Source organism: Scyliorhinus canicula, chromosome 2 (assembly GCF_902713615.1).
Source record: "Scyliorhinus canicula chromosome 2, sScyCan1.1, whole genome shotgun sequence".
In the NCBI taxonomy this organism is placed as follows: domain Eukaryota; kingdom Metazoa; phylum Chordata; class Chondrichthyes; order Carcharhiniformes; family Scyliorhinidae; genus Scyliorhinus; species Scyliorhinus canicula.
Window position 1 is genome coordinate 203,518,969 of NC_052147.1, and position 26,266 is coordinate 203,545,234.

At 54.5% G+C, this 26,266-nt stretch overlaps 1 protein-coding gene across 1 annotated transcript in view; it reads left to right on the plus strand.

Annotated features, from left to right (window-relative positions):
- Positions 1 to 26,266, plus strand: part of LOC119962304 (dynein heavy chain 11, axonemal-like) — a 690,045-nt gene that overhangs the window by 467,113 nt on the left and 196,666 nt on the right. Inside the window, exon 38 of the mRNA XM_038790290.1 lies at positions 1,477 to 1,619. Coding sequence (XP_038646218.1) covers positions 1,477 to 1,619 — 143 coding nt within the window. The remainder of the gene's footprint in view (positions 1 to 1,476; positions 1,620 to 26,266) is intronic.

The window sequence follows — 26,266 nt, forward strand, 5'->3', positions numbered from 1 at the left end:
AATAATTTCATTATCTGGCTCTGTATTATTGCATTTTTCAATCCCATTCTCAAACAGTTTTTTAATACACTGTTTTTCAAAGAATTGACAGTGTGTCAATTTTGCTGGGGATCTTCTAATTTGTCAATTGCTTTCAAGTTTAAAGTTTGGGTTAGTGTACATTATTGGGATGTTTTTGTAAACTTTAAGGGACTGGATTCAATGAGAATATAAACCAAATGACATTTCCTTGTTCTGTGCTTGTGTTGTGATTTATTTCAATTATTTGGAACCTTTTATGCAATGATTCACTCCAAGGAGTTGTATCTAACCACATTAAGCAATGAAATCTTAGGTGCAATAATGCTTTGGTAAAAAGGTCTGGTACTCAGTAAAAATGATTGAACAAATTTATGTGCCACCAACATAGTTTAATATGTCACTCTCCTCAACATTCACCTAGCTCTAATCGTAAGATTGGTACTGTCAGTTCATAAATAGTGATGAAACACTTACGGCGGGATTCTCTAAAAATGGGGCTATGTCCCCACACTGGCAGGAAAACTGGCTCCGGTGTCAACGGCCCCGAAAGTGAGGAATTCTCACCTTTCTAGGGGGCTAGGTTGCCGCCGGAGTCATCCCCGCGGGGACCAGCCCGCGCGTGTCCATGCATGCGTGTGGGTTCCCTTCTCCGCGCTGGCCCCCGGGCAATATGGCGGAGCCCTACAGAGGTCCGGCACGGAGGAAAGAAGGCCCCCACGGAACCAGCCGGCCCGCCGATCGGTAGGTCCCGATCACAGGCCAGGCAGGGTCAGATCCCCCCCGCCACGCCACACACCCCCCCCCCCCCCCCTCCCCTCCCCAGGACGGCAAGACGGCCCACTCACACTTACCTTTCAGGTCCCGCCGTGTGTGAGGTGAGTAATCCACGCCAGCGGGACTGGACAAAACTTCTCGGCCTATCGGGGCCCGGAGACTAGCCGGTGGGGGGGGGGGGGGGGGGGGGGGGGGGGTCCACTGTCAATGGCCTGCTGTCAACGGCCCCCATCCGGCGTAGCGATAATCCCTCTGGCGCCCATAAAATGGCGCCGGAGATTGGGGAAGTCGGGGCAGCGGGGATTCTCCACCCGGTGCAGGATCGGAGAATCCCGACCTTAGTATTTATATCCATTTGAAATATTAAACTATTCTAGTCCTGCAAAGTAAATTTCCATTCTGTCAACTCATCTTTAAGTTAACTAATCTCGTCACCACAAATACTCTCTCCTGGATTTATGAGTACTTGATTGTAACCATTCTGTACATAACTTCTAGACATTATTTTTCACTTTAAATTTAGTTACAGTACTTTATGATGCCCCTGTAAAACTTATTCTTTGACAGCATTACTGTGTTTGCATATATTTGAATTTTTATAGGTTTAATCTATTATTTATATGGAAAACTAAAAATGTTTTACTCAAGTTTTTAGCACATATATACACTTCTGTGTTTCAGGGGATATTCCAGATTTGTTCAATGGTGACGAAGTGGACAGTATCGTATCCACCATGAGAATGGAGTTACGAGGCCTTGGGTTATTGGACACCAGAGAGAACTGCTGGCATTTCTTTATTAACCGGATTCGGCAACAGTTAAAGGTTATCCTGTATTATCTGTTTCACTTACTCTGTTAATTATAAACGTTGTACAATGTATTCCATTACTACAATTTAGATATATTTCTTTCCAGAAAATAAGTTGCTTTGAGTTCCAATATTAGAAATCAATGTATGACATGGGAAGAATGTGTTGCAATACTTGTTTTAATATAAAATGAGAACACGTGATTTTCTCTTCTCGCAAAATCCTATGCCCTGCTAACCCTACATTATAAAATTCCTATTCTCACAACTTTGTGAGACAATTGCTAATCACAGGTAAAAAAGACATTTTCCATTTTTATTATTAACCTTTTGCTATGTTTTATTTACGATATTTTGTGTATTTAAATCAGTGGCAGTGCCATTCTGGGTGTGATTTAATGGCCACGTTGTGCTTAAGTGAGAGCACAATGAGCCCGGTAGATCACTGGAGAGCCCAAAATTGAGAACTGCGCCAGGCGCCGATCTGTTTGCGTTCTAACCAGCCCGCTCCTTGCCGAAATCTAGATCTCGCCTTATAAAAGCAAATTATTGCGGATGCTGGAATCTGAAACCAGAGAGAAAATGCTGGAAAATCTCAGCAGGTCTGGCAACATTGTAGGGAGAGAACAGAGCTAACGTTTCGAGCCCAGATGACCTTTGGCAAAGCTCTCGTCTCGCCTAGATCTCGCCTTAGCATGGCGAGAAACCAATAATCACTACTTAAGCCCAATCTCTATACAATTAACGGCAGCGACCACCTATCTAATGGCCTCCCCAGTAAGTGGTCACGGGGCATTGATTAGTACCCTCTTTTAAAATGTGAAACAGGCGGAGGAGCTGCTGCAGGAGCCGAGGACCAGAATAACCATCTTCACTCAAAGGCAACTCACCCTTGGGCATTGGGATTGCTACCTAGGTGCTCGAAAGGGGTGGAGGAAGCCCCGGAGGGGCCAGCTTTGGTCGGGGTTGGATTCATGGGGCGAGGGGCGCATGGAGCAGGCGGGGGTGGCCGTTCATGGTCTCGGCTGGGGGGTGACTCTAATCACCTATGGGTCCGCCATGCCAACTCTTGGAACATATGTACCTGTTCCAGGGGCAACCCTAGCCCTGTCTCTCTGGCCTACTAACCACCCATAACTTCAACTGACCATGGAGGCCTCTGGCTGCGTGGCAGAAGGCTATTGCTAATATGGAAATTGGCAATCGTAGTTAAGTGAGCACCTCAAATTTCTCAAGTGGCTCCACCGTGGATAGGGGTATCATGTAGCATCCATGTATCATGTAAGTGTTATCGTCTAGCATTCCAATCAGACCCTGATGGCAGGACACTGCCTGAACGTTAGAACATAGAACAGTACAGCACAGAACAGGTCCTTCGGCCCTTGATGTTGTGCCAAGCCATGATCACCCTACTCAAACCCACGTATCCACCCTATACCCGCAACCCTACAACCCCCCCCCCCCCCCCCCCCCCCCCCCAACCTTACTTTTTTAGGACACTACGGGCAATTTAGCATGGCCAATCCACCTAACTCGCACATCTTTGGACTGTGGGAGGAAACCGGAGCACCCGGAGGAAACCCACGCACACACTGGGAGGACGTGCAGACTCCGCACAGACAGTGACCCAGCCGGGAATCGAACCTGGGACCCTGGAGCTGTGAAGCATTTATGCTAACAACCATGCTATCGTGCTGCCATGCTAACGTTGCAGGACGCTACAACATCCAAACACCCAGGGGCTGGGCCCCTACACCGGGGACATTGCCTCGACTAGAGGATGGGTGTGTGTACCAGGTAGGGGACCAGCGTCCGGTCCAGGCAATGTTACGCGCAGGTGTCTGGGGTACAGGGTGTGGGGTCCGGTAAGCAGAGTCCCCCGCTGCAGCTGGGGATGTGTGGGCAGGGCATGCCAGGTGGGGGGTGGTGGAGGGAAGCAATGGGGGCACTGGAGGGTCCTAGGGTGAGAGACATTACTGTTTGTCAGTCTCTCACCCTGTCCCAATTCCTCACAGATATTCCACAGTATGGACAATATCTTGACCCTGCCGAAGCACTCTCTTGGTGCTGCTGGCAGACAGACGCCAGAGGAGGCTGTGGCAGCAGCATCGACAGAGACTCGAGGCCCACGTACAGGGCCCCACCCAACACCCTGCGGATCCGGCCACCCATAAGGCCAGGGAGGGACACAGAGGGGGAGGCCAGTGTTATAACCTGCACTGGCTGGGGAACAATGGCAATCCCATAATCCTTAGTGAGTATGAGCTTCCCCAATGAGGGGGGCGGAGAAATCATTAGCAGTCGCCTCCATAAACAGAGCTGGCCAGTGTGGGAGCAGCAGAGAGGAGTGAGCAGTAAGGGAGTACTGCTGCTGTTGTTGTATATATGTCATTGTAAATAAAGTCATTTCTTTTCAATTCTGCAAACTTGTGCTGGATTCTTCGTGGCCCTCACATAACCCAATGAAGGCCCATGGTCTACAGGCGCCGCTGGTCTTCCAAACAGATGATGTACCTAAACCACAGTGTGTCTTTAACCTGTATACGATGGACAAATGACCACAAGTTGTTTTGTGCCATAGTATACTTGTATTCATAGACACACAGGGCGAGATTCTCCGGACTCACGACGGGTCGGAGAATAGCGGGCGTCGGAAATTTTTACGGCGACGCTGTTCCGACGCCCTCCCGCTATTCTCCGAACCCCGCAAATTGTCGGAGTCGCGTTTCCCGACAAACGCCTCCTTCCCGCCCCTGACACGACCAGAATCGCCACTGAGAGCCCCCCCGCTATTCACCGGCCCGGATGGGCCGAAGTCCCGACGTCATGGCGCCCTGTTTGGACGTCGTGAAACACACCTGCTTTTTAAATTCGTCAACCAGTCGGCCTGGCTGACGACTGCTTGGAGGAGGTCAGGGCACCACTCTGCGCACCGCTCAGCGCACCGTTCAGCGCACCGCTCGAGTCTGGCCACAACGGGGAAGGCATCCCTGGGAACGGGAGGGGGTCCAGAGCGGGGGCAGTGGGGGGGAGACGGGGGAGGCAGTGGGGGAGACGGAGGGGGCAGTGGGGGAAACGGAGGGGGCAGTGGGGGAGACGGAGGGGGCAGTGGGGGAGACGGAGGGGGCAGTGGGGGAGACGGAGGGGGCAGTGGGGGAGACGGAGGTGGCAGTGGGGGAGACGGAGGGGGCAGTGGGGGAGATGGAGGTGGCAGTGTGGGAGACGGAGGGGGCAGTGGGGGAGACGGAGGGGGCAGTGGGGGAGACGGAGGGGGCAGTGGGGGAGACGGAGGGGGCAGTGGGGGAAGACGGGGGAGGCAGTGGGGGAGACGGAGGGGGCAGTGGGGGAGACGGAGGGGGCAGTGGGGGGCGACGGAGGGGGGGGGGTTAGGTAGAGAGTGAGCCGTCCAACCCCGTAACAAAATGTCTGCCACCATGCCATGGTGTGCAGGTGACGAGGACACGGCCGCTGGTTCCCCTGTGGCTTCCGGCCACAGGCCACTGACGCACCCGTGAGGAGGCCATAGTTTACTGGCCGTTGGATGCAGAAAGTGACCAGGGGTTAGGCTGACCACGTGTCAGCAGCGCGACCAGGCCACCGGGATACACTGGTATCCCATGGCTGGCGGCTGCCGAGGTGTCGACTAACGTCCGTCTAACATGTCCTGTTTCTCTGCCCCCCACCACCCTTCTGTAGGTTAGCACGATGCATGGGAACAGAACGGCTATGTTCTGCGCAGTGGTTGGGGCAGCTCTACTGGATTTGGAGATGCAGCAGCATCCACACCCACAACCCGCAGTGGCTGCAGGGCCAGCTGCAGCAGCAGAGGGAAGGGCCGAGGAGTTGCCAGTCGTCGAGCAGCATGGGGGGGGGGAGGAGGAGGAGGAGGAGGAAGAGGAAGAGGAGAGAGTGAGGGTGCAGCCACGGCGTCAGAGGCGACGACCAAAGCCGAGGGTGTACCGTGTCCGGGTCTCTTTCTTAACAATGCCGGACATCACCTGCAGGAGAAGACTCCGGCTGAGTAGGCAGACGGTGATACATATCTGCGAACTCCTGTCGCACCTCGCCCCACGTGGAACGGGGGGAGGACACGCGATCCCGGTAGCCATCAAGGTGACGGTCGCTCTGAACTTCTATGCTACCGGCTCCTTCCAGTCTCCGAGCGGGGACGTCTCTGGGATCTCCCAGTCATCGGTGCACAGGTGCATCCGGGATGTGACCGACGCCCTCTATGCCATCGCCGATCGCTACATCACCTTTCCCGAGGACCGAGCAAGTCAAGACTCACGAGTCCGTGGATTTGCCAGTGTGGCCGGGATACCGAGGGTTCAGGGGTCAATCGACTGTGTTTACGTCCCCATGCGCCCGCCTGCTGTGGACAGGGACGTGTTCACAAACAGGAGGGGGACATACTCCATTAATGTCCAGGTGGTATGCGACCCCCACATGAGGTTCATGAACGTCTGTGCAAGGTTCCCAGGGAGTGTGCATGACTCCTACATACTAGCGCAGTCGTTCATCCCTGCGATGTTTGAGGGACGTCCCCCCCGGCTGAGGGGCTGGTTGCTAGGTGACAGGGGTTATCCGCTGAGGTCTTGGCTGATGACGCCTATACGGAGGCCTCAGACCAATGCGGAAACACGATACAACGAGGCCCATGCAGCAACCAGGGGTGTGGTGGAGCGCTGCCTTGGCCTCCTGAAGATGAGATTCAGGTGCCTGGACCGCTCCGGAGGGGCCCTGCAGTACCAGGGCGACAGGGTCGCTCGCATTGTAGTGGTCTGCTGTGCGCTGCACAACATCGCGATGCAGAGGGGAGATGACCTGTTGCAGGAGGCGGAGGGAGAAGCTAGTGGCAGTGGTGCCAGCACAGAGGAGGAGGAGGAGGAGGAGGAGGAGGAGGAGGAGGAGGAGGACGCTGGTGGAGTGGCGGGCGCAGCACGCAGACACGACCCAGGTGCTGGTGATGTCCAGGAGGCGGCACGACGGACCCGGCAAGGACGGCGGGCACGCGACGCCATGGTGGCAGCACGGTTCACGCATCGCATGTGACGTCCCCGATGAACACCAAACCACCACCTGCATCGCTAGTCATGCAGAGGGTCACCACACAACTGCCACCACCACACCCCCCCCCCCCCCCCCCCCCCCCCCCCCTCAGTGTACACTGCTCCACTTCGACATGACGCTTATCACTGGGTCCAGACCGAATGGCACAACATTGATGGCTGTGTCAGCGGGTGTGATCAGTGCCATGTGGAATGATGACAGCCCGCTCTGCGAAGAGCTGTGAGCTCAGAATCGTTAGAGAGAGTCTGACCCATGGCAATAGCTGAACCATCCACCTTGGTGGCCGCTGAGTTCGTCACTGACACTCCATCACGTGCCTGCGTGGGCTAGCTGTGGGAGGGGGGTAGGGGCAGGGACTGCACACCCGGCACCGAGGTTTCACCACCCGTCACCCTCAGCGACACTCGGTCACCATCACGATTCCTGTGGCTGTGGAACAATCACACGGCATTACAAGTAAGGTGGAACAGTGCGTTTAATATTAACAATTATTTACAGGTGCCCTAGCCCCTACAACTAAACTGTGCCCTTCACCCGTGCCAACTTACTCAGTGTCTATCTTAGTTGCCTTACCACTACGTCTAAGTGAATCCCCAGATGATACAGCAGGAGTGGAGGAGGATTGCTGCGAATCGCCCCCCTCGACTCGTTTCTCCTTGGCCAAGCGTTTCCTGGGGCGACCCGGCCTTGATGGGCCAGGCTGCTCTGCGGGCGTCTCGGGTGACATTGTGCTACCCTGCTCTGCCTGCTGCCCACCCGATGCACCAGGGATGGGACGGGGGGAGGCCGAGAATTCCGGGACGTCCCGTGATGGAGTTAATGGGACGGGCCCCGAAACCTCTTCCTCCCTCGGGGAGCCCGGTGGCCCCCGGGCCTCACTTTGGGACAGAGGTGCGAGCGGGGAGGTTCCCCGTCGCACCACCGACACCTGGCGCTGCCAGTCCTGGAGGCCTGCAACGGTATCCACCAGGATCCGAAGGTTTGCAGAGACGGAGTCCAGGGAGTTAGACATTCCCGCCAGGGACTGTGCGATCTCAACCTGAGTGTGCACGACGCCATCCAGCACATGTGTCAGGCGGTTGATGCTCTCGGCGACTGACTGCTGCGACTGGCCAATGACCTGCTGAGACTCGGCCATGGCCAGCAGGGCGCCGGCAATGTCGGTTTGGCTCTGGCACATTGCTGCCTGTGAGAGGGCAACCCTGTCCAGGGCCGAGGATGACGCGTGCACATTAACCCCAACGTCTTGCATAACCTGACCCATTGCCTCCACCGCGGATGCCACCCGTGCGGTGTCGGACTGGGTCTCTGCCATGAGCGGCACCACTCCCTGCTCTTGGACGCGGTTCGACTCCTCTAACAGCGTCTGCAGAGTCTGGAAGGAAGCCCTCATCCCGTCATTGTTTCCCTGGGTTTCCTGAGGCATCGGCTGTGCGGGTGGGTTGAGAAACTCCAGGAACTCCGAAAACGTCTGGGAGCCAGCTGCATCCTGGGCCTGGTCTGGCCTCCGCGAGTCCGGGCCCTCTGTTGCTCCGACCTCCACCTGCTGTACCTGCTCATCTGTGATGTGCCAACCAGACTGTGCCCCAGGAGACTCATCACTAAATAGGCCCGCCGGGGTGTGTATCTCTGGGATGATGGATGTGGTGGGAGAAAGCAGTGCCGCAAGCCCGACGCTCTCAATGGCTAGGTCCTCGTCCATGGTGTGGGGCTGCTCAGCGACAGGAGGGTTGTCCCTGGCCATTTCTGGTGGTGGTGGTGGACTTCGAACCCTCTGTGCGTCCTGGTCCGCAGATTGGGTTGGGGCGGATAGGGCTGCCCGCTGATCGGGCACCCTCTGTTGTGAGGCCCCGGGTGAGGTGGCGGCAGATTCCTGTCTCCGTCTGCAGCCAGACGGCCCTGGTCGTTCGGCATCACGTCCTAGGGAAGAGAATGAGACGGGTTATTTCGATTTGCTCGGCAGGCCGCTGGACGGTCCCAGTGGGCAGGGTGTGTGAAGGGACAGAGGATGGGGAGGTGTCCCAGTGGGCAGGGTGTGTGAAGGGACAGAGGATGGGGAGGTGTCCCAGTGGGCAGGGTGTGTGAAGGGACAGAGGATGGGGAGGTGTCCCAGTGGGCAGGGTGTGTGAAGGGACAGAGGATGGGGAGGTGTCCCAGTGGGCAGGGTGTGTGAAGGGACAGAGGATGGGGAGGTGTCCCAGTGGGCAGGGTGTGTGAAGGGACAGAGGATGGGGGGGGGTGGTGTTTGTCAGGGAGGGTTGTCTCACTTGCTGCAGTTCCGCCAACCTCGCATTGCGCGATATCGCGGGTGGCAGACCCCCCAACAAGGTCCAGTGCCCTCTGTTCAAAGGTGCTGAGGGGGTGCATGTTGGGCGAACCCCCTCCAGTCTTGTGCCGCTCACGGTGGTTATGACCGGCCTTGGCCTGTTGGGGGAGGGAACATAGGTAGATCATTACAAAACGGTAGGTATCAGAAGTCCGTTCTGATACTGGTACAGTTTGGGGGGGGCAAGTTGTCATCAGATGATTGCATCTCTCCTCGGGGCCAGAGCGCTGGGTCTGTGACAACTTTGTGAACCACCCTCAAATAACTCTGCCCCAATCCCTCCCCCCCCCCCCCCCCCCCCCCCCCCCCCCCCCCCCCCCCCGGCAGTTAAGGGGGAGGGATGTTTGTGACTAGGGGGCACCCTCATGGCACTTACCCTGGCAGACCTGGTGAGGTCGTGTAGCTTCTTTCGGCACTGCTCTGCTGAGCAAGGGGTCTGCCCCACAGCACTGACGGCAGCAGCCACGTCACGCCAGGCCTGGCGTACCGTGCTGGCAGGTTGGCGATGCCCTCTCCGCGGGCGGATGATGCCCCTCCTCTGCTCCACGGCATCGAGCAGCGCCTCGACGTCTGCATCTATAAAGCGAGGAGCAGCTCGCCTAGGCTCCGACATCCTGCCCGACAGATTCTGTGGTCGCCCGCGCCTTTTTACGGCGTCGGGCGGCGTCACATGGGCGGGTTCGTGTCGTCGTCGCGTTCCGTCGTCATCGCGCACGTAATTGACGCGGCCGCGCTGCTAGCCCATTTCCAGGAAGTGAATCGGTCGGGAAATGAAGCCTTCGCGACCGTCGTAAAACGGTCCCGATTTTTACGACCGTTTGCCGACTTTCCGCGGGTGCGGAGAATTTCGCCCACAATCATTAACATTAGTCAATCACACACATATGCAAGTTGAACTCTAAGCTAATACACGCAAGAAAGACCTTGGGCTGGATTCTCCACATTTTCGCACCGAAATAGCGGCTGGCGCCGGGGCGGAGAATCAACCTTCCGCAAAAAATTGCGGCTGGCGCTGGATTATAGATTCTGTGGGCCCCAAAAAGTGTCATCACTGGGGAGTACGCCACGCTGCTGGGGGCCATTGCCAGAGGCCCACTCTGACATCCTCCGCAATCCGAGTCCGCCATGGAACATGATGCAACCGCTGGAGGCCACCACCATGCGACTGCGCAGCATCTGACCCGGATGTGCGGGAGGGGGGTTCCAGGGGTCCGGTGCCAACTCACCTGTGCAGCCTGGTGGTGGTCATTGATCTTCTTACGGCAGTGACTGCCAGTCCTCCTGGTCACACTGCCCGAGCTGACGGCTGTTGCCACTTCCTCCCGGGAAGCAGTGGCTGCTCTGTCGCTGACCTTCTGTGACCCTTGGGGGAACAGGGCATCCCATCTGGCCTTGACCGTGTTCAGTAATCTGCTCAGGTCAGCATCCCAGTATTGTGCAGCTAGTCTTCTTGGCAACATGGCTGCGAGCTGTGTGAGGTTGACTGTGCAGGGGCAGTTTAAATTCTGCTCTCCCTTGTTAGCCGGGGCTGGCGAGCATGGTCTTGGCGAATCAGCCGGCGGGACCTTGGTTTGCGGTGTAAAGCCCGTGGGGCCTTGTGCAGTGGACCAATTAACGTTTTATAGAAGTGACGGCCTCACTGGGCTGAGCGTTGGCAAGGTTCCAGCAGTTCTCACTCGCTACCACACTTAGAAACCTTTTGGTTAAATCGCGCCTGCTTTCTTCAGTACAGGTCAAATTCAAGTCATGATAGCATAAAACATAGGACCAGACAATTTGAGCCTGCTCTGCCATTCAATAAGATCATGGGTGATCTGATTGTGGCCTTAACTTCACTTTCCTGCCGACCCCAATAAGTCTTGTCAATCAAAAATCTAACCAATGTTCTATGTTCTAACTCAGCTTTGAATAGATTCATTGACCCAACTTACACTGCTCACTGTGGAAGAGAATTCCTAAGCCTAACAGCTCTCTGAGAGAAGAAATTTATCCTCATCTCCATCTTAAATGGGAGGCCCTTTATTTTTTAACTGTGCCCCCTAGTCCTAGATTCCACCATGAGAGGAAACATCCGATAAGGCCATAAGTTATTGAAGCAGAATTGGGCCCATCGAGTCTGCTCCACCATTCAAACATGGCTGATATAATTCTCAATCCCATTCTCCAGCCCTCTCCCTATAACCCTTGATCCCCTTATCAATCAAGAACCTATCTATCGTTATTTTAAAGACACTCAGTGACTTGGCCTCCACAACCTTCTGCAGCAATGAGTTCCACAGATTCACCACCCTCTGGCTGAAGAAATTCCTCCTCATCTCTGTTTTAAAGGATTGTCCCTTCAGTCTGAGGCTGTGCCCTTGGATTCTAGTTTCTCCTACTAGTGGAAACATCCTCTCCGCATTCACCCTATCTAGGCCTCTCAGTATTCCATAACTCTCTATGAGATTCCCCCCTCATCCTTCTAAACTCCAATGAGTACAGACCCAGAGTCCTCAACCGCACCTCATATGACACCGCTCAGCATCTACCCTGTTAAGCCGGTTCAGTAAGATCAACTTTCATGCTTGTTTTAGAAGCATGAAAGTTGATCTTACTGAACCGGCTCGACAGGGTAGATGCTGAGAGTGTCATATGAGGTGCGGTTGAGGACTCTGAATCTGTACTCATTGGAGTTTAGAAGAGCTGTTCAACCTTTCGTCATAAGACAGTATCTTTATCCCAGGAATCAGCTAAGTGAGCCTTCTCTGAACTACGTCCAATTCAATTATAACGTTTCTTAACTAAAGGAGGCGGCACAGTAGCACAGTGGTTAGCTCTGTTGCTTCACAGCGCCAGGGTCCCAGGTTCGATTCCCGGCTTGGGTCACTGTCTGTGCGGAGTCTGCACACTCTCCCCGTGTCTGCGTGGGTTTCCTCCGAGTGCTCCGATTTCCTCCCACAAGTCTGAAAGACGTGCTGTTAGGTGAATTCTGAATTCTGTGTACCCAAACAGGGAATGTGGCGACTAGGGGCTTTTCATAGTAACGTTGTTGCAGTGTTAATGTAAGCCTAATTGTGACAATAAAGATTATTATTACAAAACTGTACGCAGCACTCCAGGTACGATCTCGCCAATGTCATTCGTAACAAGATTGCCCTTACTTTTATACTTCTTCATTCTTGCAGTAAAGACCAATATTCTCTTTGCCTTCCTAATTACTTGCTGTACCTGCATGCTAAATTTTGGTGATTCATGTACAGACACCCAGATCCCTCTGTACAATAGCATTCTGCAGTCTTTCTATTTTAATAATATTCTACTTTTCTATTGAAAGGAGGCAACTTCACATTTTCCTACATTATACTTCATCTGTCAAAGTTTTGCTCACTCACTTAGATAGATTTATCTATGTCCATTGGCAGGCTTTTTATACCCTCCTCTCAACTTGCTTTCCTAACTATCCTTGTATCACCAACAAATTTGACTACAGTACAATAGATTCCTTCATCCAAGTCATTAATATAAATTGTGAATATTTGAGACACCAGCACTGATTCCTGTGACCCTTCACTCGTAAAGGTTTGCCAGCCTGAAAATGACCCATTTATTCCAGTTCTTTTTGGGCAGAAGCTTCCATTCTGGAATCTAAGTCAGGTTCGAGCAAGGAAGTCAGTGTGATTCCTGCTTGGTAGCAACATCTTCTGGTGTTCACCTCATTAATTATGCATCTGCGAGGAGCACAATGAATCATGTGGCTGGGTAGACAGGAAGCCACCTGCCCTGCCATAACCTCATGGGGTTGAAGGTTTTGGTGCCATATTTAAACAGCACCAGACGGCCATTCACTCACTGTGCACCAGGAGCTCTGAAATACTCTTCCAGTGTCCTTGCGACCACAGTTCATCCTGGAGAAGCTGATGTTGCAGACGTCTGAACAGCTCTCAACAATGGCTAAGATACTGAACCAGATACATAGCGTTATTTAAATTTTAAGACTGTGCAGAAAGATCGATTCGTTTCAGGAGTGATAATATAAGAAATGGGGGGCTGGATTCTCTGTTTTTGGGACTGTGTACCCACGCTGTCGTGAAATGGGGTTTCCCATTGTGGGGCAGCCCCACGCTGTCGGGAAACCCACGGGCTGCCGGCAAAATGGAGCATCCCACCAGGAAAACTGGCATCAAAAGGCCACAGATTCACAGCCTTGCAGGGGGTCAGCAGGCAACTGCCGTGGAGCTCGCAGCTCCAGCTGCCGATACAGCCCCCTGCACCTCCAGGTCAGAGGCCACACAGAGGTTTTGGCGGGAGCTGCCGGGGTCAGCAGAAGTCAGCTGACTCACGGAAGTACCATGGAGGGTGCGTTGCGGCTAGGAGGGGTCCTAGCCTGGGAGGGGGGGGGGGGGGGGGGATACCGGGTTGCTGCTGGAATGGTCAGGAAGGAGCTGGTGTGGGCCGGGGGGGGTAGAGGAGAGGCGTTATCGCCATGGGGAACGGGGTCAGGCGGGGCGAGCTGGCCTGGGGCGAGCAGTCGACAAGCTATGGCTAGCCGGCGGGGGAGGGGGGCGGGTTGCCCTCTGATCCGGCTGATTACCTGGAATGTGAGGGGGCTGAATGAGCCGGTTAAGAGAACTAGGGTATTTTCTCATCTGAAGGCTGACGTGGCTATGCTCCAGGAGACCCACCTGAAGGTGGCGGACCAGGTTCGTCTGAGGAAAGGGTGGGTGGGGCAGGTTTTTCACTCAGGATTGGACGCGAAGAACCGGGGGGTGGCAATTCTGGTGGGGAAGAGGGTGGCGTTCGAGGCGGCTGAGGTGGTGTCGGACAAGGAGGGCAGATATATTATGGTGAAGGGTAGGCTGCAGGGAGAGAAGGTGGTGCTGGTTAATGTATATGCCCCGAATTGGGATGATGCCGGCTTCATGAGGCGCTTGTCGGGCCGCATTCCGGACCTGGAGGCAGGGGGCCTGATCATGGGGGGAGACTTTAACACAGTGCTGGATCCCCCACTGGACCGGTCCAGTTCAAGGACGGGTAGGAGACCGGTGGTGGCCAAAGTACTGAGGGGATTCATGGACCAGATGGGAGGGGTGGATCCCTGGAGGTTTGGGAGACCGAGAGCGCGGGAGTATTCCTTTTTCTCCCATGTCCATAGGGTTTATTCACGAATAGATTTTTTCGTCCTGAGCAGGGGATTGATCCCGAAGGTGCAGGATGCCGAGTATTCGGCCATAGCGATTTCAGACCATGCTCCGCACTGGGTTGATCTGGAGATGGGGGAGGCGCGGGACCAGCGCCCGCTCTGGCGCCTGGATGTGGGGATGCTGGCTGATGAGGAGGTGTGTAGGAGTGTCCGGAGAAGTATTGAGGGGTATCTTGATACCAATGACACGGGGGAGGTCCGGGTGGGGATGGCCTGGGAGGCTCTGAAAGCAGTGATCCGGGGGGAGCTGATCTCCATCCGGGCCCATAGGGAAAGGAGGGAGAGGAGGGAGAGGGAGAGACTGGTGGGGGAGCTCCTGGATGTGGACAGGAGATACGCGGAGGCACCGGAGGAGGGGTTGCTGGGGGAACAGCGTAGTTTGCAGGCCAAATTTGACTTGTTGACCACCAGAAAGGCGGAGACACAGTGGAGGAGGGCGCAGGGCGCGGTATATGAGTATGAGGAGAAGGCGAGCAGGATGTTGGCGCATCAGCTCCGTAGGCGAGATGCTGCTAGGGAAATTGGTGGAGTGACGGATGGGGGTGGGAATGTAGTGCAGAAGGGGACAGAAGTAAATGGGGTCTTTAGGAACTTCTACGAGGAACTGTACCGGTCGGAACCTCCGATGGGTAGAGGGGGGATGGAGAGCTTCATGAACAGGCTATGTTTCCCAAGGGTTCAAGAGGAGCTGGTAGAGGGGCTGGGGGCGCCGATAGAGTTGGAGAAGCTAGTCAGGGGAATTGGACAAATGCAGTCAGGTAAGGCTGACGGGTTCCCGGTGGAATTTTATAAAAAGTATGTGGATCTGGTGGGCCCCCTGTTGGTGCGAGCCTTCAATGAGGCATGGGAGGGGGGGGCTTTGCCCCCGACGATGTCGCGGGCACTGACCTCTCTGATCCTAAAGCGGGATAAGGACCCCTTGCAGTGTGGATCATACAGGCCTATCTCGCTCCTCAATGTTGACGCCAAGTTGCTGCCGAAGATCCTGGCCACCAGGATAGAGGATTGTGTGCCAGGGGTGATACACGAAGATCAGACAGGATTTGTCAAGGGACAACAGCTCAACACGAATGTGTGGAGACTGCTGAACGTTATCATGATGCCGGCAGTGGAGGGGGAGGCGGAGATAGTGATGGGGTGGACGCAGAGAAAGCGTTTGATAGAGTTGAGTGGGGGTACCTGTGGGAGGTGCTGGAGTGGTTTGGATTTGGGGAGGGATTCATCAAATGGGTGAGGCTGCTCTACGCGGCTCCGATGGCGAGTGTAGTTACAAATGGAAGGAGATCGGAGTACTTTAGGCTCTACCGTGGGACCAGGCAGGGGTGCCCCCTATCCCCCTTGCTCTTTGCACTGGCGATTGAACCTCTGGCTATGGCCTTGAGGGAGTCAGGGAGATGGAGGGGTCTGGTGCGGGGTGGGGAGGAACATCGGGTATCGCTGTATGCGGACGACCTGCTGTTGTATGTGGCGGACCCAGAAGGGGGAATGCCGGGGGTGATAGAGCTGTTAACGGAATTTGGGGGCTTCTCGGGCTATAAGTTCAATTTAGGCAAGAGCGAGGTATTTGTAGTACACCCGGGAGATCAGGAGGAGGGAATTGGGTGGCTCCCGTTTAAGAGGACAGTGAAGAGTTTCAGATATCTGGGGGTGCAGATGGCCAGGAGTTGGGGGACTCTCCATAAGCTTAATTTTACCAGGCTGGTGGAGCAGATGGAGGAGGAATTTAAAAGGTGGGACATGGTGCCGCTATCGTTGGCGGGTAGAGTGCAGTCCGTCAAAATGACGGTTCTCCCGAGGTTCTTGTTCCTCTTCCAGTGTTTGCCCATCTTTATCCCTAGGGCCTTTTTTAGAAGGGTGACCAGCAGCATCATGAGCTTTGTTTGGGCGCATGGGACCCCGAGGGTGAAGCGGGTCTTCTTGGAGCGGGGTAGAGATGGGGGGGGGGGCTGGCGTTACCCAATCTCTCGGGGTACTACTGGGCAGCCAATGTGTCGATGGTGCGCAAGTGGGTGATGGAGGGGGAGGGGGCAGCATGGAAACGGATGGAGAGGGCGTCCTGTGGAGATACAAGCCTGGGGGCCCTGGTAACGGCGCCGTGGCCGCTCCCTCCTACGAGGTATACCACGAGTCCGGTGGTGGCGGCTACCCTCAAGATTTGGGGGCAGTGGAGGCGACATAGGGGAGAAGTGGGGGGCTCGATGGAGGCTCCGTTAAGGGGGAACCATAGGTTCATCCCGGGGAACATTGATGGGGGATTTCAGGGTTGGCACAGAGCGGGCATCAGACAGCTGAGGGACCTGTTTATTGATGGGAGATTTGCGAGCCTGGGGGAGTTGGAGGAGAAATTTGGGCTCCCCCCAGGAAACATGTTCAGGTATCTGCAGGTAAAGGCATTTGCTAGGCGGCAGGTGGAGGGATTCCCTTCGCTTCCCGCGAGGGGGGTGAGTGACAGGGTGCTTTCGGGGGTCTGGGTCGGAGAGGGGAAGATATCTGATATCTACAAGGTTATGCAGGAGGTGGAGGAGGCGTCAGTAGAGGAGCTGAAAACTAAGTGGGAAGGGGAACTGGGGGAACAGATCGAAGACGGGACATGGGCTGATGCCCTGGAGAGGGTTAATTCTTCCTCCTCGTGTGTGCGGCTTAGCCTCATCCAATTCAAGGTGCTGCACCGGGCCCACATAACTGGGACGAGGATGAGTAGGTTCTTTGGGGGTAAAGACAGGTGTGTCAGGTGCTCGGGGAGTCCAGCGAACCATGCCCATATGTTCTGGGCATGCCCGGCACTGGAGGAGTTCTGGAAGGGGGTGGGGGGGAGGGGGGGAGGGTGAAGGGGGAGGGTGAAGGGGGAGGGGGAGGGGAAGGGGGGGAGGGGAAGGGGTGGAGGGGGAGGGGGAGGGGAAGGGGGGTGGGGAAGGAGGGGGGAAGGGGGAGGGAAAAGGGGGGGAAGGGGAGGGAAAAGGGGGGGAAGGGGGGACTATGACTTTGTTTATTTAATTTAAATTTATTTTTAAGTTCTTTTGTTGGGGTTGGGGGTGTGGGGGGGATATGATACATGCGTTGAGGCGGTCTGGGGCGTGTTACAGTTATGGGTTATTTTGTTGCCTTTCATTGTTTGTTATATTTTATATTTTCTGTAAAAAATTCCAATAAACATTTTTTTTTTAAAAACAGCGCCTTTCCCACCACAAAAACGCAATCCCCATCCCTACCAACTAAGTCTGAATCCCAACTCTTATCTTAGTTCAGTCCTTCAGCCTTAACGAATGCCTCTTCTGCCTCGAAGTCCTTCGAGGTGTGAGTCACTCTCAGCTTCGCTGGGTAGACCACTCTAAAATTAACTCCGCTGCCATACAATGCCACCTTCACCCATCCATAGGCCGCCCGCCTTCTTGTCAACTCTGCCGTCAGACCTTGGTATATGAGCATACCACTGGTTTCCCACTTCACATCTGAACTCTGCTTTGCCTTTTTCAAAACATTCTACTTCACGTGGTTGCTGTGGAAGCAGACTATAACCACCTTTGGTGGCTCATTCACTAGGCTTTGGCCTGAGCGACCGATGTGCCCTGTGCAACCCATGGCAGTCGTACTTGGTCTGCCTCGGGGGCCCTCCACCCCCTCAAGCAGACTCATGATTCTCACGTTTTGCCTCCTTGGCCTGTTCTCCAGGTTCTCCACCTTTGCTCTGAGCACTTTGTTGATCTCCGCCACCCTGCAGCTCCTCAACCATAGGGGTGAACTGGTCGCTGTGTTGCCACAGTGTCGCCTATCGAGAAACGGTTTCCATCTCCGGGCAAACACCTCCACAGAGCCTCTCAAGGTCAGCACGGTAGCATAGTGGTTAGCACTATGGCTTCACAGCGTCAGGGCCCCAGCTTTGATTCCCGGCTTGGGTCACTGTCTATACGGAGTCTGCACGTTCTCCCCGTGTCTGCGTGGGCTTCCTCCGGGTGCTCCGGTTTCCTCCCACAAGTCCCAAAAGACGTGCTGTCAGGTAATTTGGATATTCTGAATTCTCCCTCTGTGTACTCAAACAGGCGCTGGAATGTGGCGACTGGGGCATTTCACAGTAACTTCATTGCAGTGTTAATGTAAGCCTACTTGTGACAATAAAGATTATTTTTTAAAAAGGTAAACTTGATCATTTTCATCCTGAGGAATTCTGCAAGGTCGCTCACCACACCCCCGGATTTGACAGCCCTGAGTTCCTCTATCCCAACAAGATCCGTCTCCGGGCTACCAAAGTGGCAAAGACCAAAACATCGACCTCTCTCACCCCTGGACTGCCAGGTTTTCCGACACTCCAGAAATGACCACTTCTGGACTCGGGACCAGCTTCACCCTCGGCACCTCCGACATCCTGTCAGCAAACCTCTGCCAGAATCCCTCCAGCTTCGGAGAGGCCCAAAACATGTGGACATCGTTCGCGGGCCCGCCTGCACACCGCCCACACTTATCCTCCACCCTTGCAAAAAACCTGCTCATTCTGGTCACCGTCACATGCGCCTTGTGGACTACTTTAAATTGAATGAGGCTAAGCCTGGTGCCTCCTCCCATAACCCAAATTCCAACACCCTCCCCAGCTCTTACTCCCACTTCCACTCTTCTGCTTAACTTCTCCTAACGGGGCGTCCTCCCAGTCCATTAATTCTTTGTAAATCTCCAACACCATGCCCTCACCAACTCCTGCTTTCGATACCACTTTGTCCTGCAACTCCGAGGGCGGCAGGTCAGGAAAGGACAGCACCTGTTTCCTCACATAGTCCTGAACCTGTAAGTACCGGAACCCATTCCCAGTGGGCAGCTCATACTCCTCTACCAGTCCCTCCAAGCTCGAAAAGCTGCCTCCCACAAACAGGTCACCAAACCAGTTTAATCCCTGCCACCGCCACCCCAGGAACCCACCATCCAACACCCCTGGAACAAACCTGCGATTCCCACAAATCGGAGCCCAAACTGAGGCCCCCTAGAGCCTCAGGTGCTGCCAGGTGTCCATTCCGCCACCACCCCCGGACTTGTGGGCCGGGATTCTCTGCTATCTGGCGGCGTGGGCCGTACCGGCGCCAAGGAGTGGCATGAACCACTCTGGCGTCGGGCCGCCCGGAAGGTGTGGAATCCTCTACACCGTCAGGGGCTAGGCTGGAGCCGGCGGGGTTGGCGCTACGCCAACCGGTATCGAAGGGCCTCCGCCGGCTGGCGCGAGTTGGCGCATTTGCAGGAGCGCCAGCGTGTTCCCAGCACATGCACAGGAGGTTCTTCTCCGCGCCGGCCATGGCCAGCCGTTACAGCGGCCGGCGCGGAGGGAAAGAGTGCCCCCACGGCACAGGCCTGCCCGCAGATTGGTGGGCCCCAATCGCGGGTGAGGCCACCGTGGGGGCCCCCCCGGGGCCAGATCCACCCACCCCCCCAGGACTCCGCAAGCCGCACGCAGAGCCAGGTCCCACCGGTAAGGATCTTGTTTGATTAACGCCGGCGGGACTGGCCAAAAGCGGGCAGCCACTCAGCCCATCGCGGAGCGGAGCATCGCGGGGGCAGCCACTGCCAACGGCCCCCGACTGGCTCAATGCAATTCCCTCCCCCGGCGAAAAACCCCAGCCAGAGAATCCGGCAGCCAGCGGCGGGACATAGAACGTAGAACATTACAGCGCAGTACAGGCCCTTCGGCCCTCGATGTTGCGCCGACCTGTGAAACCCCTCTAAAGTCCATCTACACTATTCCCTTATCGTCCATATGTCTATCCAATGACCATTTGAATGCATTTAGTGTTGTAGGCAGGGCATTCCACACCCTTGCTACTCTCTGAGTAAAGAACCTACTTCTGACATCTGTCCTATATCTATCTCCCCTCAATTTAAAGCTATGTCCCCTCGTGCTAGACATCACCATCCGAGGAAAAAGGCTCTCACTGTCCACCCTATCTAATCCTCTGATCATCTTGTATGCCTCAATTAAGTCACCTCTTAACCTTCTTCTCTCTAACGAAAACAGCCTCAAGTCCCTCAGCCTTTCCTCATAAGATCTTCCCTCCATACCAGGCAACATCCTGGTAAATCTCCTCTGCACTCTTTCCAATGCTTCCACGTCCTTCCTATAATGCGGCGACCAGAACTGCACGCAATACTCCAAATGCAGCCGCACCAGAGTTTTGTACAACATGACCTCATGACTCTGAAACTCAATTCCTCTACCAATAAAAGCTAACACACCGTACGCCTTCTTAACAACCCTCTCAACTTGGGTGGCAACTTTCAGGGATCTAAGTACATGGACACCGAGATCTCTCTGCTCATCCACACTACCAAGAATCTTACCATTAGCCCAGTACTGTCTTCCTGTTATTCATTCCAGAATGAATCACCTCACACTTTTCTGCATTAAACTCAATTTGCCACCTGTCGGCCCAGCTCTGCAGCTTATCTATGTCCCTCTGTAACTTGTAACATCCTTCCGCACTGTCCACAACTCCACCGACTTTAGTGTCATCTGCAAATTTACTCACCCATCCTTCCCCCTCCTCCAGGTCATTTATAAAAATGACAAACAGCAGCGGCCCCAAAACAGATCCTTGTGGTACACCACTAGTAACTGGACACCAGTCTGAACATTTCCCATCAACCACCACCCTTTGTCTTCTTCCAGCTAGCCAATTTCTGATCCAAACTGCTAAATCACCCTCAATCCCATGCCTCCGCATTTTCTGCAATAGCCTACTGTGGGGAACCTTATCAAATGCTTTACTGAAATCCATATACATCACATCAACTGCTTTACCATCATCCACCTGTTTGGTCACCTTCTCAAAGAACTCAATAAGGTTTGTGAGGCACGACCTACCCCTCACAAAACCATGTTGACTGTCTCTAATCAAATTATTCCTTTCCAGATGTTTATACATCCAGCTCTTATAAACCTTTCCAGGACTTTGCCCACAACAGAATTAAGGCTCACTGGTCTATAGTTACCGGGGTTGGCTCTACTCCCCTTCTTGAACAAAGGGACAACATTTGCTATCCTCCAGCCTACTGGCACTATTCCTGAAGACAAAGATGACTTAAAGATCAAAGCCAAAGGCTCAGCATTCTCCTCCCTAGCTTCCCAGAGAATCCTAGGATAAATCCCATCCGGCCCAGGGTACTTATCTATTTTAACACTTTCCAGAATCGCTAACACCTCACGGGATTCCCCCCAGCGATTCTCCGGCACGGTGGGGGTCGGAGAATCCTGCCCATGGAGTATCTGGTTGGCGAGAGCGGCATAGGCGCTGTCAACAGTGCCCCCAAGCTAGTGCCCTTACACATGGCTGCCTCCATCCACTCCCATACCGACCCCTCCCCCACTACCCATTTCCTTGCCATGCCATATTCGTCGCCAAGTAATAGTTAATTAAATTTGGCAAGGCCAGATCCCCCCCTCCCTCCCCCATCATTCCCCAACTCCAGCAGCATCTTCTTCACGCGAGGGGCTTTCCCCACCCAAACAAACTGCAAGATCAACAAATTGATCTTCATAACAAAGGCCTTTGAAATAAAAATCTAAAGATTATGAAACACAAATAAAAACCTTGGGAATATCATTGTCTTCATGGACTGCACCCGCCCTGCCAATGTCAACGGGAGCACATCCCCCTTAATTTGCTCCACCAAATGAGCCAAATTCTGTTGATGTAATTGCTCCCATCCCTGCACCACCTGATTCAACTTCTCTCCTTGCTCCCGCACCCCGACCAATGTCTTCATCACTGCCACTTTACTGGAGCGATCGCTTCCTCCACCCACTCTTTAACTGAAGCTGCCACCTCTCTCTGAAGCACCTCCAAATGCTTGGCAAATAGTCTTTCAAACTCCACTGACATCACCTCAGTAGGAGTTTCCACTGTGGGGGGGAGCGGCCCCACTTGGCGACCCAGCCCCCGCCATCTTTTTTCCTGCAGGACTCACATCACTTGCCGGAGGACTTTTGACCACCTCCTTCTTTCCAGCGTCTTTCTTCTGGGGCTTTGACATTCCTCCACCTCCTGACATCCCCCATCAACTCATCCAAAATGTACCCCTGAAACCGGGCATAAAAATCCAAAAACCAGAGACTCTAGCAGGAGCCACCTAACATACGACCTTCACCTAAATGCTGCCACCAGATGTCCCACAAACACAGAATAAAGACGTCATGACTGAGTCATAGAATCCTACTGTGCAGAAGGAGGCCATTTTGCCCATCTAGTCTGCACCGATCATCAGAATGCTTCTACCCACTCCCCCAGCCTACCATCTCATCCCATTCCCTTAACACAACCTGTGCATCCATGGACACTAAAGGGCAATTAGCATGGCTAATCCAACTGCACATCTTTGGACTGTGGGAGGAAACCGGAGCACCCGGAGGAAACCCACGCAGACACCGGGAGAACGTGCAGACTCCACATAGACAGTCACCAAAGGCCAGGAATTGAACCTGGGGCCCTGGCGCTGTGAAGCAGAAGTGCTAACTACTGTGCCACCATGCTGCCCCTGACTGCTGTCAGGATAATGAACATTGGCTTGTATGATGCATCAGTGTGATCAAAAAACAGCTGGACATTGAGAGAGTGAAACACACCTATTGTGGCAAATTATCTCTGAATTTATGTGTGGCTCCTGTAAAGTAACATATCCTGTGAAAAAACTGTGCTAAACACTGTGCTATCATGGGCAGGTCGCCGAACGGCACACGATGCTCCTAGTTCGCAGCACCTCATGTAATCAATAAGCGAGGATGTGAACCAGATAAGCATATTTTGAGTTTTGAAACTAATTTAAATATGCTCAGCCCGTTCAAAGCCAGAGGGCGGTATATTTCGCTAAGGCCAAAAATCGCAGAGGCCGTTGTGAACTCGGCCGTGGTTCACGACGGCCTCAGGGCCGGCTCCCCGCACATAATTCACCCCCACCCGGGGGGGCTAGGAGCGGGCCCCGTCGTTTCCGGCCGCGAACTCGGCCGCCAGAAATGACGCGCGAACGGCGCTTTTCATGATGTTATCCGCACATGCGCATGCACAGATGACATCACCGCGCAGACGGCACGAACCCGCGCATACGCGGTGCCGTCTTTTTCCACCGCCACCCGGCAAGACGTGGCGGCTTGATCTTGCCGGGTGGCAGAGGGGAAAGAGTGCGTCCGTTTTGGACGCTGGCCCGACGATCGGTGGGTACCGATCGCGGGCTTGTCCCCTCCGGAGCACAGTCGCGGTGCTCCTGTCCAAATCGGGCCCCTAGATGCCCCAAACGGGCATCTGGCGCTCGTTTCACGAATGCAGCGACCAGGTGTGGTTGCTGCCGTGGTGAAACGGGTGTGAAGGGCCGGCCGCTCGGGGGCGCCAGGGGGTGCCTAAAATATGTCGGGAATCCCTCCCGCGATTCTCCCAGGCCGCGTGGGGAGCGGAGAATTCCGCCCAGAGTCTCTCTGCTCCCAACATTCTCTGACCCCACCAGTGCAGCCTGAGTCCGGTAGGAATCACTACTGGTCTCCATGAACGGAGATCACATATGATGACCACGCCGGGGTGGGGTTGCGCAGAGGACATTGGAGCTCCTGGGTGGTCCAGGACAGGGCAGGGCACTGCCATGGTGCCAGGGTACATTGCGAGTGTGCCAGTCTGCTGGTGAGTAAAGAGGTGAAAGGGGCTGTAGGGTTGTCTGGAGATCAAGGCACTCTTTCTCGCCCTGATCTATGAGGCATTGGTCTTACTCCACTCCAAAAACAAATTCCAAGTGTGGGTAAACTCAATGAGTGAGGGTGTCGCCATGCTGCAAAAAAACGTACAGCATGGGAGATTGTGATGGAATCATGCTGGAACAGCCAGTGCGATTCACACCAGTTTTCTTGCCCGAAATGACACTTGGCTCCGTTCTCCTGCGCTGTGATCGGGAATCCTGGTAGGGTAGAGCAACGAGATCAGCGCCTGACTGCTGATCCATCTCCAGTCTCCGATTCCATGCCGCAGAACCTGCCAAGCTGCGCCCTACTCCGCGGGAGCATGTAAAGTGCTGATATGCATGAATCAGCATGTATTTAACGGGCTGGAAATCATACAAGAGTGTTTATAAATATTATGGTCTGCATCAGTGGAGGATACTAGAGATGATTCAAGTGTTAAGGGAAAGATAAACAAACTCCCTTACAGCTGTGACTGAACCATTAGCTGTCAATCATAGGCCAGTGAAAGGTACCGCTTTGTGAAATTGAATGGATGCTTAGCATTTCAAAGGATCTCAGGAGGTATCAGGGCCGGGATTCTCCAATCCTGCAGCCAGGTTCTGACGCCGGCGTGAAAAGCGGGACCAACCACTCCGGCGTCAACGGTCACCGATTATCAGGCATGCTCCCCTTCCTAGGGGGCTAGGTCAGCACTGGAGTGGTCTCTGCAGCTCCAGCCGGCGCGGCATGCCCGGCGCGAGTTCCCGTGTGCACGTGGGTTCCCGTCTCCATGCCGACCCCCGGGCAATGTGGCGGAGCCCTGCAGGGGCATGGTGCAGAGGAACATAGGTCCCACGGAACTAGCCTGCCATCCCGCTGTGCGGCACCGTATGTGACCCACGCCGGCGGGACTCGGCCGAACATGGCCGAACTCGGCGGGCACTGGGCCCATCGAGGCCCGGAGAATCGGGGGGGGGGGGGGGGCGCGCTTTCAACAGCCCTCGACCTGAGTGGCGGTGATCCCACGGGCGCCCAATTGCTCATCAGCTGCCAGGCAGTGCAGTTCAGGATGAGGAGCCACTTCAGAGTTTAAAAAGCCTTACCAGAGGGTTGCTTGAGATTACCAGGTCAAGGGTGATCTTCAGATTGCCCAGGGTTGAAAGGGGCAGTCCACATATGGTCCCCACACTGAGGGAGGATCCTGGGGTCAAACCTTCACCCACAGCAGAAGCCCACCCAACTCCAGGGACCCTTGGGGAAGCCTGGTAGCAGCAGAGAGGTATTTTAGCAATGGGAGGCTGGACTTGCGGCACAATGGTAATAATAATAATCTTTATTAGTATTACATTAACACTGCAATGAAGTTACTGTGAAAATCCCCTAGTTGCCACACTCCTATGCCTGTTCGGGTACACTGAGGGAGAATTCAAAATGTCCAATTCATCTCCCAAGCACGTCTTTCGGGACTTGTGGGAGGAAACCGGAGCACCCGGAGGAAACCCATGCAAGATACAGGGAGAACATGCAGACTTCGCACAGACTGTGACCCACGCTGGGAATCGAACCTGGGTTCCTGCCGCTGTGAAGCAACAGTGTGAACCACTGTGCTACCGTGCCACTCCCAGACGTAGCGCGTCTGACTCCAGACTAGAAGGTTGTGTGTTCGAATCACGTTGGGCTCATGGAGTTTTTCTGTAGCTGAAATTTTCAATGGATGACACCTTGACCCCTCCCCGGGGTCTATCCTGCCAGGCTAGAGTGTCAGTGCCAGGGGGCAATGCACCATTGGCAATGCAAGGATGCAGTGACTGAAGGGCGGTGGTTGAAGGGGTGGGTCAGCCTGTAGAGCGGCTGGGAGGGTTGGCCTCCCAGCCCCCCTTAGAGGGGGGTTGGAAATCCCTTATGCGTGAATGCTGTGGGGTGGGGGGGGATTTATCTGTTATTCCCAAGAGGGGGAGGAGGCAGATGCTCTTCTTTGATGAGGGTTTGGGGGTTCGCCCCTTGTCCGTGGGAAGTCGACATTTGCGCTGCGGGGATACCTGCTTCTGCTTTTTGGGAATAGCATCCTGAGCCGGAGAGTGATGGGAATCCAACGCACTTGTTTCTCTGCACATGTTTGCATGCCAAAGGACTGTGACTCGCACCTGGGCACCACTCCTAGAGCAGAGCCAGCGGAGACCAGTCCCGATTCTCCACTTGGGGGACACCGGAACAGAGAATCCGGCCTGAGTCGTTTTTTGGGAAAATTCAACCCTAAATCTGGTGGCAAGCAGGAAAGTCTACGTGAATCCCATGGGCAGCGGAATGGCTGAACACACATAATGTTCTGCTTTTTATCTCATTAATTATGCATGTGTGAGGAATTTGGAAAATCTCATGATTGGGCAGGCTCAAAGATCCTGGAGCAATATTAATTT